Source organism: Cynara cardunculus (genome assembly GCF_001531365.2).
Source record: "Cynara cardunculus var. scolymus isolate 2C chromosome LG 1, CcrdV1, whole genome shotgun sequence".
In the NCBI taxonomy this organism is placed as follows: domain Eukaryota; kingdom Viridiplantae; phylum Streptophyta; class Magnoliopsida; order Asterales; family Asteraceae; genus Cynara; species Cynara cardunculus.
The window spans coordinates 18,535,258-18,550,312 of record NC_037528.1 but is presented as its reverse complement, the minus strand read 5'-3'; the positions used below and the strand labels follow the sequence as shown (position 1 = coordinate 18,550,312).

Genomic DNA, 15,055 nt, shown 5'->3' with positions numbered 1-15,055 from the left:
CGGGCTATCTGCAAAGCAGGTGGTCGCCCTGGAACTAATCGGCTAGCATAACGGGTTGGATATCCAGGTTAATATATATATATATATATATATATATATATTGTTTATTGTATAATAAGAGTTTAAAATCTTTTAATTGCCTTTATTTATTGGACAAGATGTAAAATAATGTTTTATTAGCCTCTTGTCCTGTCCTGTTTAGTCCTGTTCAGTCCTGTCCAATCATGTCTGCGACCATCTGTTTTGCAGATAGCTCGGGGTCACCGCATTTGAACCTCCGTGGCCACAAGGGGATTTTTATTTTTTCTTGGATTTGAACTTGGGACCTTCAGGTACTTTTGATCTTTAGAGCCAAACTCAAACCAATCAGACACCACCCTTGTGGTTAAAAACAAATAACAAACTCAAGTTTTACGACATGTACCATGACTATAAAAATATTTAAGGATTGAGAACATTTACAAGTCTCAATAACACAAAACTTAACGTTATTACAAAAACACCAACACTTTATCAATTAGAAAACAACAATTACGTTAATTCCATTTTCAAACGTCAAACCAATTTTTTGAATCTTTGAGTTAAATAACCATTTTTCTCATTTAAATTGTCTTCTTAACCGTTTCTTTCTCATGTTGACCCTATGTCACTACTTCTTCAATATCCAGATTCGCAATAGCTAAAAACCAAAATTCAACATAAATATGCAATTGTGACGGTCAAGTCCACAATTACGACGGTAAACTGGTTAAATTTGATATTTTTTTTTGTCTTTTAACTAGGTTCGCAATATGATATCGTAGATGTACTGACATTTAGGTCAATCTGTAAAAGAAATGATAGGAGACCAATTTAAACGAAAGAAATGGTAATATGAATTAACTTCTCCGATTTTTTTATCAATAAAAAACAAAACAAAATTTCAAAATTTAGAAACAATTAAAAAAAACACACTTTAAACGGTAGAAAACCTAAAAAAAAAACGTTTAATTTGATGTGTTGGACAACATAATTTCCACCTGTCAAGCCCTTTGCTGTGTTTGTGTAGGCTTGTCGCCCGACACATGACGTATGCATATTGACCACATTTTCACACCCTCCTCCATATATTCATCCATCCATATCACTTCATTTCAAACACCATTCTCCATTAACTCTTTCTTTCCAAACATCCATTCAATTCAATTCAATATATGCAGATGCAGTTTCTACCCAGTTATATCAATGGTTATGATCAGTTCAGTAATAACTGTTCCACTATTATAAGAGATTTAGTCGGAGAAGGAACCCAACAACTGTCAGCAAACACGGTGGCGGAGGACAGGGCCGCAGCAGCTTCCAATAGACACAGCGAAGCGGAAAGAAGACGACGGAAGAGAATCAACGGCCACCTTGCCACCCTCCGTACCCTCCTCCCCAACACCATCAAGGTAGTACTACTACTAATTAATTATTGAAGTTTCCAACAATTTAGATAAGTTAATTACTTATGGTTTTTTGTTTTTGTGATGGAGTACAGACAGATAAAGCTTCATTATTGGCGGAGGTGGTCCGGCGAGTGAAGGAGTTAAAGAAGATGGCGGCAGAAGCAGAAGTGGAATCAACAAGTGACGATGATGATGATTATTTCATAAGTAGAAACAAGGAATATTATATGATTCCAAGTGAGATTGACGAGCTGGAAGTGACGTACGTGGGAGAAGATTCAAGTATGATAAAAGCTTGCATGTGCTGCCAGGATCGGCCGGAACTTATGGTGGAGCTACGGCGGGCGTTGGCGGTGGTAGGTGGGAAACTGGTGCGAACGGAGATAGGGACACTGGGTGGAAGAATCAAATGTGTGTTATGGGTTCAGATAGCAAGAGAACAAGGGTTACCAGAGTTACGAAGATCGTTAAAAGTGGTTATGGATCAGGCTGCATTCTTGGATCTGCCTCGAAACAAGAGACCACGTATTTGAATTTTGATGATTTAGAAGGATCATATTCGGTTTTATCTTTGAGGAATTTATTTACTATATTATAAAATCGATTTTATAACATCTTAGATATGTTTAAATATTCTAATAGACTCTTTTATATGTGTCATATATAATTTTGTTACAATAAATTAGTAAAGCTGTTGTTTGACGTTCTAACTTACAAATCAAAACGTCGTTAAAAAGTTCCTTATAGTTTATATTTTTTTTTAATAAAGGGGGAAATAGGTGAATTAGATGAGACTTTCATACATGCAGTTATGTTTGTCGATCAACAAGCTCGTTGTAGGGCAGAAGAAGAGGTGAATGTTATCAAAACGTTTTAGCTATTTGGGGCTTTAATATGATATTCACTTGTGTTTGGGCTGGATGGAGGACATAACACATGATGCTAGAGTTTTAAGAGAAGTTGCATTGAACTCAACTTTTGGCTTTCCATTTCCTTCACCTTGTATTTGTAATATTTACTTAATATTAAATATAATTTATTTCTTATACATTTTACTGAACAATAACTTTTTCTTACATGTTAAATGTTGAAAAATATTATTTTTGTAATGCTGCATATGCCAACACTCGTGGATTTTTCATTTCATATCCCAATACAAGATATTGGCTAGCTGATTTTTGACGTCGACATGCATTGACCAAAGAAGAAAGATTCAATCATGCCCATGCACAACTCAGAAATGTTATCAAGCGTGCTTTTGGTGTATTGAATGCAAGATTCCTAATTTTGAAACAAATGACCCCTTATCCTTTTCGAATACAAAAGAACATTGAAATTGCTTGTTTCGCGATCCACAACTTTATAAGAAGATGTAATATGAAAGATCATTTATTCATGGATTACCACAATGACCCAATGTTCATCAATTAAGCACAAGAACCAATTGACGAAGGTAAGGAAGAAGAGATAGATGCAACGCCATGGGGTACATGACTAATGACTATTAAATATATATACATAAAACTCACATATTAAGATTGTTTATTTGACTACTATTTATAATTCCTACCCATATAATATTGGTTGTTCAATGCTTGTAAAATACAAGATTTCTGTTGCAATTGGTTTTCAAAACTTCATCCATTCCTTCAACCTGGTCAAATGTAATTTTGAAAGTCACCATTGTTATGCCATCTTTTCCAGTATCATAATCCTGCTTAATATATACAGCTTTGAATGATTGCAGCTGAAAATCACCAACAAAGAGTTGTCATATATATATATATATATACATGCACACATAAGCATATATAAACCTAATAAATCATACAAATATATGAACCATTTTTTATGTGTGAAAATGCAGTGTTTATACAATGTTTCATATGTGAAATTTTCAAGACAGTTTTATGTGTGGAGAAAAACAGTTTTGAACATTTCACATGTAAAACAACACTGTATTTTTCACGTGTTGTGTCATACGCATGAAAACTGGTTTGAAGTACTTACCGCTAGCACATGATGTTCAGTGTTTATGTGATGGTATACAACCCCCAAAAGATCAAAAGTAACCTCAACACCTATAGGCACCTACAACATATATTAGAACCACCCAATATCAACGGTTGTCAAATTAAGTGTATTACCATTATAACAACCACTTGCAAGTTGTTTCATAACAACCATTGAACTTGTAAAACCTTAACATTTTTTCACTCTGATTTATCCCACCCAAAATCAAGTTAACCCATTAGACTACATTCCACTACGTCAACATTGTATTTGACAAATTACTTGCACCTTTGCCCAGATCTTTTGCTCCAAGTTGTGGATGCTTTTGATGTATTGTCCTTTGAACTCTTTTGTATTAATTATATATGAAAAAAATTGAACACTTTTTACACATTGCCAACAATTCCTCCCAAATCTTACTCTGACAAATTGTGAACAATTTTGCTAAAATCTTTTGCCTAACCTTGAATTGTACCTTACAATCTGGGGAGATTCAAATAAACATTCACTCTACTCTTTGGATACATCTTATCCTCCACATATCCTACTCCATGTAGGATTCACTCGATTAAAACTGTGAACAAACACTTTCTCCAAATCATACTAATTATTTTGCCCAATTCATACTTGATAGACTTTTACGGAACATTCTTAAGATGAGAAATTTGGCCGAATTCTCTCATTCTTCAAGAAAAAAATAGGACACTTTTTGCTACAACTTGGGAAGAAGGGTTCAAAATTCAGTTTGTCAAATACAAATGAGAGCAAAAGATTTGAGAAAAAATATGCTCACAATTTATCAAAATGTTCACATATGTTAGACGAGTTTTTCAAAATCAAATAACGACCAAGGATTTGGGCAAAAGTGTTCTTAATTTGTTAAGTTTGTCAAACACAATGAGGGCAAAAGTGTTCAAAATAAGATCTGTCAGTAGTTTTCACATTTTTGCTAAATATGGTTCAGATAAAAAGATTTGGACAAATGTGATGACAGTTTGTGATATGATGGTTTTCGTATTCTTACATGGAGGTTGGTTACTTTGAAAACAATACTGAGTACCACTCTCTATAATGTAGAACATAATCTAGTTAGGTTAACTAAGATTAGCTGGGGTTGATCCAAGGTAAAAAAAAGCTAGGGTTTTCCAAGTAAGTTGTCGTTTTTAAATAACTTGACAAGTCCAATAGCTACAACAATAATTCACTCTTATCAATAATACCAAACTATAGTAAGAGTGATGAAATTTAAAATTACCGACTAGTACCAATAGAAGAGTAAAAGAACCATGAAAGCTCCATAAAAGCATCTATAAAATCAACAGGTGAACATATCAATAGGTTGTTCAGAAGATATTATTTTTACCAGTTTTAGCAACCCTTTACTAATATTTTCACGAATTTGGTGAACATCAATATCAATATGTTTCGTACGCTCATGAAAAACAAGAATGTTAGCTATTTCTATTGCAGATTTATTATCATAATACAAATTTACATGAAGCAAATTTTTAACATTCAAGTCTGATAGAATCTTAAGGACCCATATTATTTCACAAGTAGCATTAGCCATAGCTCTGTACTCAGATTCGGCCGAGGAGCGTGAAACTATATTTTGTTTCTTGCTTTTCCAAGATATCATAGAATTACCAAGGAAAATACAGAACCCATTTACATAGCACCTAGATGAGAGACACTTACCGCAATCAGTGTCTACAAAGGCAGTGAGGGAAAAAATTCTGACTTGGCAAAACTTACTCCTTTCCCTGGAGACATCTTCAGATAACACAAAATTCTAAGAGCAAGATTAAGATGCGACTGTCTAGGGGAATGCATGAATTGACTTAAACAATGAACGACAAAAGCAATATTTGGTTTGGTAGCTAATAAAAATATCAATCTACCAATTAACCTTTGAAACCCAGTATAAATATATCAATCTACCAATTAACCTTTTGACTAATAGAGTTGCCTAAGGGCCCCTATTGATAGCTCTGGATGGGTTACCTAGAACTTCACGATTACTAGAGATATAGGAAGTATTTTGAATATTCTCATAATTAGACTGGCCTCCATTCTCATCATTGGGTGGTGACAACAAATTTATTAGAAGATCCTGACATATATTCAAAGAAATTTAGATCATTAAAATCTCCATTATAAGACTCATTCAACCTGTCAACCTTCATCTTAAAAGGGAAGACATTATCATAAAATTTAACATCCCGAGACACAATAACTCGTTTAGAATCCAAACTATACAGTTTGTACATTTTTTTAAATTTTCATACCCTAACAATACACATTTCTCAGGCTTAGGGGAAAACTCATTTGTGATGTTAGGTATAATAGCAAAACACAGACACCCAAAATTTTTAAGATGTATGAGGGCACGTTGAAAGCCATATACAAGTTCATAGGGGCACTTACCATTTAAAATAGAAGAGAGTTCTATTTATGAGATATGTAGTTGTAAGAATACACTCACTCCACATATTCAACAGGACCCTTCCCTGAAACATAAGAGCCCTAGCAACATTCAGTAAGTGACGATGTTTTCTACCACCTCATTCTGTTGTGGAGTATAAACGCAAGAGGTTTGATGAACGATACCTTTCATTTTAAAAAACTCACTTAATTTTTGACTTGTAAACTCAGAACCATTGTCACTTATGTAAATTTTAATAAACTTTCCAAATTGAGTATTTAGGAGATTACAAAAGGTTATAATGTTCTCACCAACCTCATGTTTACCTTTTAACAAAAACACCCAAACTGCACGAGTGAAGTCATCAACTATGGTCAAAAAATACTTATATCCCTCTCTACTCTGAATATGATAGGGACCCCAGACATCTTGATGAACAAGTTCACCTAGATCTTTGGACTTATGAATGCTTAAGTCAAAATTTTCCCTAGTTTGTTTTGCCTTATGGCAAACCTCACAGGGACCATAATCCTCATTGGGAATTTTCAAGTGATCTTTTAACACATTTAAAACTTGGTCAGAGGGATGACCAAGACATCGATGCCACAACTGAGAAGAAACCAGAGAAGAAACTTTACCACAGTAAGAAGGGAACTCACATTTAAAATTTCTCATCAAAATAATAAAGGCCACCTTCTTGGCTACCAGTCCCCACAATTTTCTTTTAAAGAGAGTCCTGGACGCAACACTTTGACTCATCAAATCCTATGAATAGTTTGTTATCCCTAGCAAGCTTATGAACAAATAGCAAGTTTACATTGGAGTATGGAACGACTAAAACATCAAAGAGGACAACATTGTTGGATAATTTGAAGTCACCAATTTTGTTGATCCTAGCCTTTGTTCCGTTAGGGTGAGTCATCTTAAGGTCAAGGTCAGAAACATCAACCAGGTTGTCCAATAATTGAGTGTTGCGGGTCATGTGTTGGTTAGCAGCTGAGTCTATTATCCAACCAAATTTGAAAATTTTGGACATACCTGCCATATTAGCAGTGGCTCCTTCCTTGTGTTCTATTATTCCAAGGATTTTTGCTATTTGTGCTTTTAAAAAGGAGAAAGATGAGGTAGCCCCAGCTTTCTTTGGAGAATGAGACTATGAAACAGTAGCATTACTGAAAGAGGATTTGAAATTTTTGAGTTTGTGGTCTAGGTCGATTTTGAAAGTCTTTTGGAAAACCTATCAGTTTATAACATCTTTCAATAGTGTGACCATTTAAACCACAATGTTTACAAATCAAATTAGAACCTCTCCCTACCCTCCTTTTATTTTCAATAGTTTTACTGACAAAGGCATTATTCTGAGTTTTACTGCGAGACTGAGGTAGGTTTACACCTCTGTGTGACTCTTCTCTTGAAACAAGAGAAAAAGCAGTCTTCACAGAAGGAAGAGCATCCCTAGTGAGGATATTACTTCTAATAGGTTGATACAAATCATCAAGACCCATTAAAAACTGCATTAATTTGATAAGTTGACTGTGTTCAAAGAAATCATGGGAAGCATTGCAAGTGCAAGAGGAAGTTTGACTAAAGCATAAAACTATTTCCATAGGGAGTTGAGTTTGTGATAATATTCAGAAACAAACTTACCATTTGATTTAAAGAGTTTATTTTCTGATAAAGATTAAAAGTGACATAACCATCCACCTTGTCATACGTTTCTTTTAACTCGTCCCAAACTTTGGAAGATTCCTTTGAGAACACTTGTCCCAAAAAGAGATATTTCGTCATGGAACTCAGTATCCAAGACAGGACAATCGAGTTACAGCGGTCCCATTCTTTTTAAGACAAGATCATCTTTGGGATGAGGACATGACCCATTAATAAACCCAAGTTTGTTTTTAGTTTCCAAGGCCAAGGTCATTGCACAGGCCCAAACCTTGTAATTCTCAGTGCCACTAAGTTTGATATTAAGTAAAGGAGCTCCACTAGTGTCACTAGGATGTAGGTACAGTGGATCCTTAAAGTCCAAACTAGTGACCTTGGATTCCATTGTACTACCAGTGTCAGCAGTGGAATCACCTATTAAAACAAAAAAGAAACAAACAAGGAAACCGAATAGATGAAAGCAGGATTCCTAAAACATTCAACGATGCTAGGTCAAGCTAACTATTCAGCCCCAACATATATAACAAACAAAGAAGCAAGAGAACCAACAACAGACAAGCTAGACAACAACCACACCAACAAGATAACCACAGATAACATGCAAGAAAATAACCAGAACTGAGAGCAACCTGAACATATTAAAGAAAGGATCTGGATAGACCATTACCTAAACAAGAAAAAAATAGATCTGGATGAACCAGACCTTAACCAGACCAGAAGCAACAGATAATGAGGCAACCTAAAAAAAACAAACAGATCTGGACAATGAACCAGAATCAAAGATAATGAAGAAATTTAAAGAAAACAACCAGATCTGGATGGACCAGACCTTAACCAACAAAAAAAAAAGGGGGGGACACAGATCTGGAAGGGACCAACGTACAAGTACTACGCCTTGGATGGGGAAGAGATCACCCGTTGTACCACATAGCTACTTTTATCTTTAGTGAGAGTGCCGACTATAGGAAATTGTGGTTGTGTTTAAAACCGGAAGGTTGTGTGGGTTGGGTTAGAATGATAAGACAAAAGTATGAGATTGTGTAGTTGGAGCATATTATGCTTTTGAACATTGTGTTTTGATATGATTCTAGATTTTGAACGACGTTTTGCATTTTAACACATAACTTTTGGATGATGCAACTATTGAACATGTTTTTGAATGATGCAACTTTTGAATGAGGATGTTTCTTTGATATTATGTTAACCTTTCATCCACATTTTGTAATTTTTTAAAATTTGCAAGGTGCTCTATGGATGTTGAGGAAGAATTGTTGATTTTGTTACTTTTTTGGTTATATTTGAAATAAAAAGCTACATCAAGAATCGAAAGGATAAGAGATAACACTTCATCGTTGACCGGACATGCGTATGGCTCAAATACACTATGTCTTGAGTTGATGCGTCTTTCTCATGATGCTTATATACGACTATGCAACAAAATTAAACAAAAGAATTGGTTGCAAAATAGTAGGAATGCAAGTGTCCAGGAGAAGATGGCAATCTTTTGACAATTATAGGTCACAATGAAAGCTATAGAATGATTAAATGAAGATTTCAACACTCAACGGAGACTATCCATAGATATTTTCGTCAAGTACTACGATCAATGATGGAATTTGCTAGAGAAGTTGTGGGACCAATACCTAATGAAGGAACCTCTAACATATCAGAACAACAAAGAAATCTTAAAAGAATATTTCCGGTATGTTTTCGTGTATATAACATGCAAATCAAAACGTAGTTAAAAAGTTCCTTATAGTTCATATTTTTTATTAATAAAGGGAGCAATAGGTGCATTAGATGAGACTCTCATGCACGCAGTTGTGCCTGTCGATCAACAAGGTCATCGGGAGAGAAAGAGGTGAATGTTATCAAAATGTTTTAGCTATTTGTGATTTTAATATGGTATTCACTTATGTTTGGGCTGGATGAGAGGGCATAGCGCATGATGCTAGAGTTCTAAGAGAAGTTGCTTTGAACCCAACTTCTGGCTTTCCATTTCCTTTGCCTCGTATTAAATATAATTTAATATTAGATATAATTTATTTCTTATACATTTTATTTAACAATAATTTTTTCTTACATGTTAAATGTAGAAAAATATTATCTTTATGATGCTGCATATGCCAACACTCGTGGATTTTTGACTCCATATCTCAATACAAGATATTGGCTAAATCAATTATTCATTGATTACGACAATAACCCTATGTTCATCAACGAAGCACAAGAACCAATTGACGGAGGTGAGGAAGAAGAGATTGATGTAACGCCTTGGGATCCCCAAGACGATGAGTACATGGCTAATTTGCATGATGAGGTTGCAAATCAATTGGAATTAAATGCTTCAAATTAGATGTTGTACTCAGCATATTGGGTTTGAACTTGCGTTCCATGTGATGTTTTGTTATGCCAAAACTTGAACAAACAATTGTTACGCTTGTTTGGATTGATATGATCATGCATTGACTTGGATCGTTAATCATTTTCTATTTTCCCTTTAGAAATTTTCTTCAGAACTTTTGTCAGACGTTAATTTTCATTAAACACAAGACTAGAGGTAAAATAATAATTTTATGTCATTCAGACTGTTGATTCAGAACAGTTCCCAAACAACCATTTTTTATCTAACACTAACTCATACAGAGTTTAGTAATCACCTTGACCACTTAATCATTCTGCACTCAATCATCCCGTATTTGTCAAACAGCCTCTTGGTAAAGATGAAAGTGTTCTAAAATTTCGTTGAGATGTCTAAAAATAACATACTTATATAACATGTAAAATTATTAGATCTTATAAACTTATATTTTATAAAACAATTTATGAGAATATTAAGATAATATAAGCTCGATTTTGTTGTAATATTTTTTGTATTTTTTAAATAAACTTATTTTAACTTCGCACGAAAATAAGGATGATAAATAATGATAAGCATGATGGGTACCGAAAATAATTTTGAACATAATAATATGTTTACGGTTTTATTTTATTTATTTCCTTATAGTCTTGTAACGTTAAAACTAAAACAGTCAACTTTTTATGGAAAAATGGTGAATTCATTTAATAAAGATTGTTACGATTCGTATATATTTATGTCATTAATTAAGCCATTTGATAATTACAATGACCCTTGCATTATATAAATACCACAAACAACATCATAAAGTTTCATCAAACGAGTACGGTTTCAAGATTATTAAAAGATGGTTAAGGCTTTTGCATCTTGTTTCTTGCTTTTTGTAGTTGTTTTGTCAGGTTGAATTTCTATGCACGTTCATGATTTCTAGTACATATTATTTGATATATGTTTTTTATTTTCACCTTTATATGTTTATATTGTTAAGACCAAAACACATACAAGAAAGGTCATCAAACTTTACAATCAGTTTCCTTTACACTAAATCAAACAATCCAATTGTAAAGTTTATTGACCCTTTTTGTATTTTTATTAGCTCAACGATCTACTTGAAACTTTTGTTAAAATTCAGTAACACCCACTATTCTGATCTCTGTTATCTGTTATTCTTGTGAGAAAGCATGATCAACTTCAAGTCTCTGAATATATTGAGTTGATTGTGACTCGTATGTATACTAATTTTAAAATTCTTTATAACTGTCATCTTTATTCTGTAATCTTTGCTTTGGTTGTAGTTGCAGTGATAAATGTGGACCAAGTGGTTGCTCAAAAAAGATGCGAAAAAGTGTTGGACCCTAAAGCATGTACGCTCTATGATTGTAAGAAGCAATGCTTTCAAAGCTTTAACGGGAATGGAGAGTGTGTTCCCGGTTCCGTTTTTGGCACTTACAAATGTGTGTGTGTCTATGATTGTGAAAAATAGGAATTGACTAAAACGACATAAGTAGTCATAAACACGCTCAAATGATTTTGTCTTTATGTTTATTATAGCTTTTATATTTCATGAATTTAATTAAATTTGTGTCTTCAATTTACTATAAATATTTTATCGGTGTCTTTAGCATATTCATAAACATTCATAATTCATTTTAACGTCATTTGTTATCATACTCTGCATTAAGCATAAAATCAATTAGATTTTTTTATATAACAATATTTTCTAGTAAACTAGCATGTTCATCAATCAACTAATTGTTCAAACAATTTTCAAAACATGGCACAAATAAACTTATTCTAAACACGTACAAGTGGGAAACTTAGATGTGTCGCATTACTGGTTTTTATTATAAACATTTTCCAAATTAATACAGTTACACCACCACAAACATTACAATAAACTTCTATATCATTAAACAAGGTTCTACAAAACAAATGACCTTTCGCTTAGCGGTACCTTGTAACACGACTTTCTTAGAGGTCTAGGGTTCAAGTTTCGCCTCATCACCTGTTGAACTTGGAAAACCTGACCTTTTAAAAGATTGGGTTATGGGATACGACTGTGCCAATGTCCAGTTGGTTTTTCCAACGTTCTTATATAGCATACTTGTTCAAGCTCGTTCTTTTGAGTTTTTTCATACTTCAACGATCAATATGATCTTGAATTCCTCAATTTAGCTTACATGAATACCTTTTTAAGAAACATAATTCTCGCATTCTCAGGTGGTTAACGTTGACAGTTTCATTAAAATCCCTGTATGTACTCAAACAATGCCATATTCACGTAACACCTCAATTCATCGTGTACTAATCACATATCATGTGCAACATGTGCTTCATTACCGATATTGATCATTGTTCTCTTGTACTTTTCAAAATTATTGCTGACAATCAAATGTTCATTAGCAAAAAAACATAGAAAATTATTGCCTACTTCATATCCAATGCAAATTGGTAGAAAACCAAATATGCATAGCTTGGTCCAATTTTCATGCTCCATTGTCAAGAAATACAGATATGGTATACGGGTACAAATCTACTGAAAGTATTGTTCCTCAAAAAATATAAAGTTCATACTGTATAACATATATTATATTAAAAGTTTTAGAACAAGAGTTAAAACAAAAATGGGATTCAGCGTAACATATAAAATTCACTTGTGATCGGTTAACTTTCAAGGGTAGGAATAGTGTAGATACTACAATTGAGCTAATAAAGTGAAAGAAAAAACATTATAATCAGACAAAAAAGATATAATTTAGTTAAACATGTATAACTGGATTAAAGGCAAAAACATGTATAATTTGACCCCAAAAATTTGGGAGCCTTATTTCATCTCACATTGGTACACCCTAAGCACATCCTTAGCCTCAATGAATTCTACAGATCAACATAGGATATAAGATTGACTATTATATATATATATATATAGAGAGAGAGAGAGAGAGAGAGAGAGAAACTCACAGAATAAAATTGTTAATTTGGCTACTATTCATAATTCCTACCCATAAAATATTGGTTGTTCAATGCTTGTAAAATACAAGATTTCTACTGCAATTGTTTTTCAAAGCTTCCTCCAATGCTCAGCCTGGTAGAAACTAATTTTGAAGGTCACCATTGTTATGCCATCTTTTCCACTATCAGAATATTGCTTACTATCTACAGCTTTGAGTGATTGCAGCTGAAAATCACCAACAAAGAGTTGTAATATATATATATATATATATATACATAAGTATTTATAAACCCAATAAATCACACAAACATACGAACCAAAATTTTCACGTGTGAAAATGCAGTGTTTATACGATGTTGTTTCATTTGTAGAATTTTCAACACTGTTTTATGTGTGGAAAAAAAAACAGTCTTGAATGTGAATTGTAAAACAACACAGTATTTTCACGTGTTGTTTCATACACATGAAAACTGGTTTGAAGTATTTACTGCTAGCACTTGATGTTCAGTGTTTACGTGATGGTATGCAACCCCCAAAAGATCAAAGGAACCTCAACACCATAGACACCTACAACATATACTAGAACCACACATTATTAACACTTGTCAAATTAAGTGAATTACCATTTGAACAACCACTGGCAAGTAGTTTCGTAACAACCATTGAACTTGGAAAACCTTAACATATTTTCACTCCGATTTATCCCACCCAAAATTAAGTTAATCCATGTGGATTACGTTGCACTACGTCAACATTGTATTTAACAAATTACTTGCACCTATGCCCAAATCTTTTGCTCCAAATTGTGGATGCTTTTGTTGTATTGTACTTTGAACTCTTTTGTACTAATTATATATGAAAAAAATTGAAACTTTTACACATTGCCAACATTTCCACCCAAATCTTACTCTGACAAACTGTGAACGATTTTGCCAAAGTTTTTTTGCGAAACCTTAAATTGTAGCTTACAAGCTAGGGAGCTTCAAAAAAATAGTCACTCTACTCCTTCCGTACAACTTACCCTCCCCATATCCTACTCCATGTAGGATTCACTCGGTTCATTTGGTTTAGTTAGAATTGTGAACAAACACTTTCTCCAAATCATACTAATTATTTTACCCATTTCATACTTGATAAGCTTTTATACAACATTCTTAAGATGAGAAATTTGGCCGAATTCTCTCATTCTTCAAGAAAAAAATTGGACACTTTTTGCTACAGCTTGGGCAGAAGGGTTCAAAGTTTAGTTTATCGAATACAAATGGGGGCAAAAGATTTGAGCAAAAATAGGCTCACTGTTTATCAGAATGTTCACAATATGTCATACGAGTTTTTCAAAATAAAATGATGGCTAAGGATTTGGACAAAAGTGCATTCAATTTTATGTCATTTAGACTGTTGATTCAGAACAACTATCAAACAAACATTTTCTATCTAACACTAAATTATATAGAGTATATCTTAATCATCCTGCCCCCTCAATTATCCACTGTTTGCCAAAAGCCTCTGGTAAACATAGAAGAGTTCTGAAATTTTGTTGGGATGTCCAAAAATAACGTACTTATATAATTATTTGATCTTATAAATTTAAATTTTATAAAAAAGTTTATGAGAATATTGAGATACTATAAGATGATTTTCTAGTAATATAAACCCTAAATAAACTTATTTCAACTTGGCAGGAAATTAAGGATGATAAATAGGCATTGGCATGATAAGTACCGAAAATAATTTTGAACATAATAATATGTTTACGGTTTTATTTTATTTATTTCCTTATAATCTTGTAACATTAAAACTAAAACAGTCAAACTTTTTATGGAAAAATTAATGGTGAATTCATTTAATAAAGATTGTTACAATTTGTATATATTTATGTCATTAATTAAGCCATTTGATAATTACAATGACCCTTGCATTATATAAATACCGCAAACAACATCATAAAGTTTCATTAAACAAGTAGGGTTTCAAGATTATTAAAAGATGGTTAAGGCTTTTGCATCTTGTTTATTGCTTTTTGTAGTGGTTTTGTCAGGTTGAATTTCTACGCATGTTCATGATTTTTTGTATATATTTTTTGATATGTTTTTTTATTTTACCTTTATATGTTTATACTGTTAAGACCAAAACACATACAAGAAAGGTCATCAAACTTTACAATCAGTTTCCTTTACACTAAATCAAACAATCCAATTGTAAAGTTTATTGAC

At 33.1% G+C, this 15,055-nt stretch overlaps 1 protein-coding gene and 1 pseudogene across 1 annotated transcript; one reads left to right on the top strand and one right to left on the bottom strand.

Moving 5' to 3' along the window:
- The first annotated feature begins 1,184 nt into the window (after positions 1–1,184).
- Positions 1,185–2,053, top strand: LOC112529776 (transcription factor bHLH30-like). Its single transcript, XM_025141178.1, has 2 exons — positions 1,185–1,430; positions 1,520–2,053. Exons 1-2 carry the CDS (start codon positions 1,194–1,196, stop codon positions 1,958–1,960), a joined length of 678 nt encoding a protein of 225 aa, XP_024996946.1. The 5' UTR covers positions 1,185–1,193; the 3' UTR covers positions 1,961–2,053.
- A 962-nt stretch (positions 2,054–3,015) lies between these two features.
- Positions 3,016–15,055, bottom strand: part of LOC112520791 — a 30,670-nt pseudogene continuing 18,630 nt past the window's right edge.

Bases quoted from the DNA above. Each gene is read 5' to 3' on its own strand.
- LOC112529776 (XM_025141178.1), top strand. From the start codon at position 1,194: ATGCAGATGCAGTTTCTACCCAGTTATATCAATGGTTATGATCAGTTC. The intron at 1,431-1,519 runs GTAGTACTACTA...GATGGAGTACAG, and splicing joins TCCTCCCCAACACCATCAAG to ACAGATAAAGCTTCATTATT.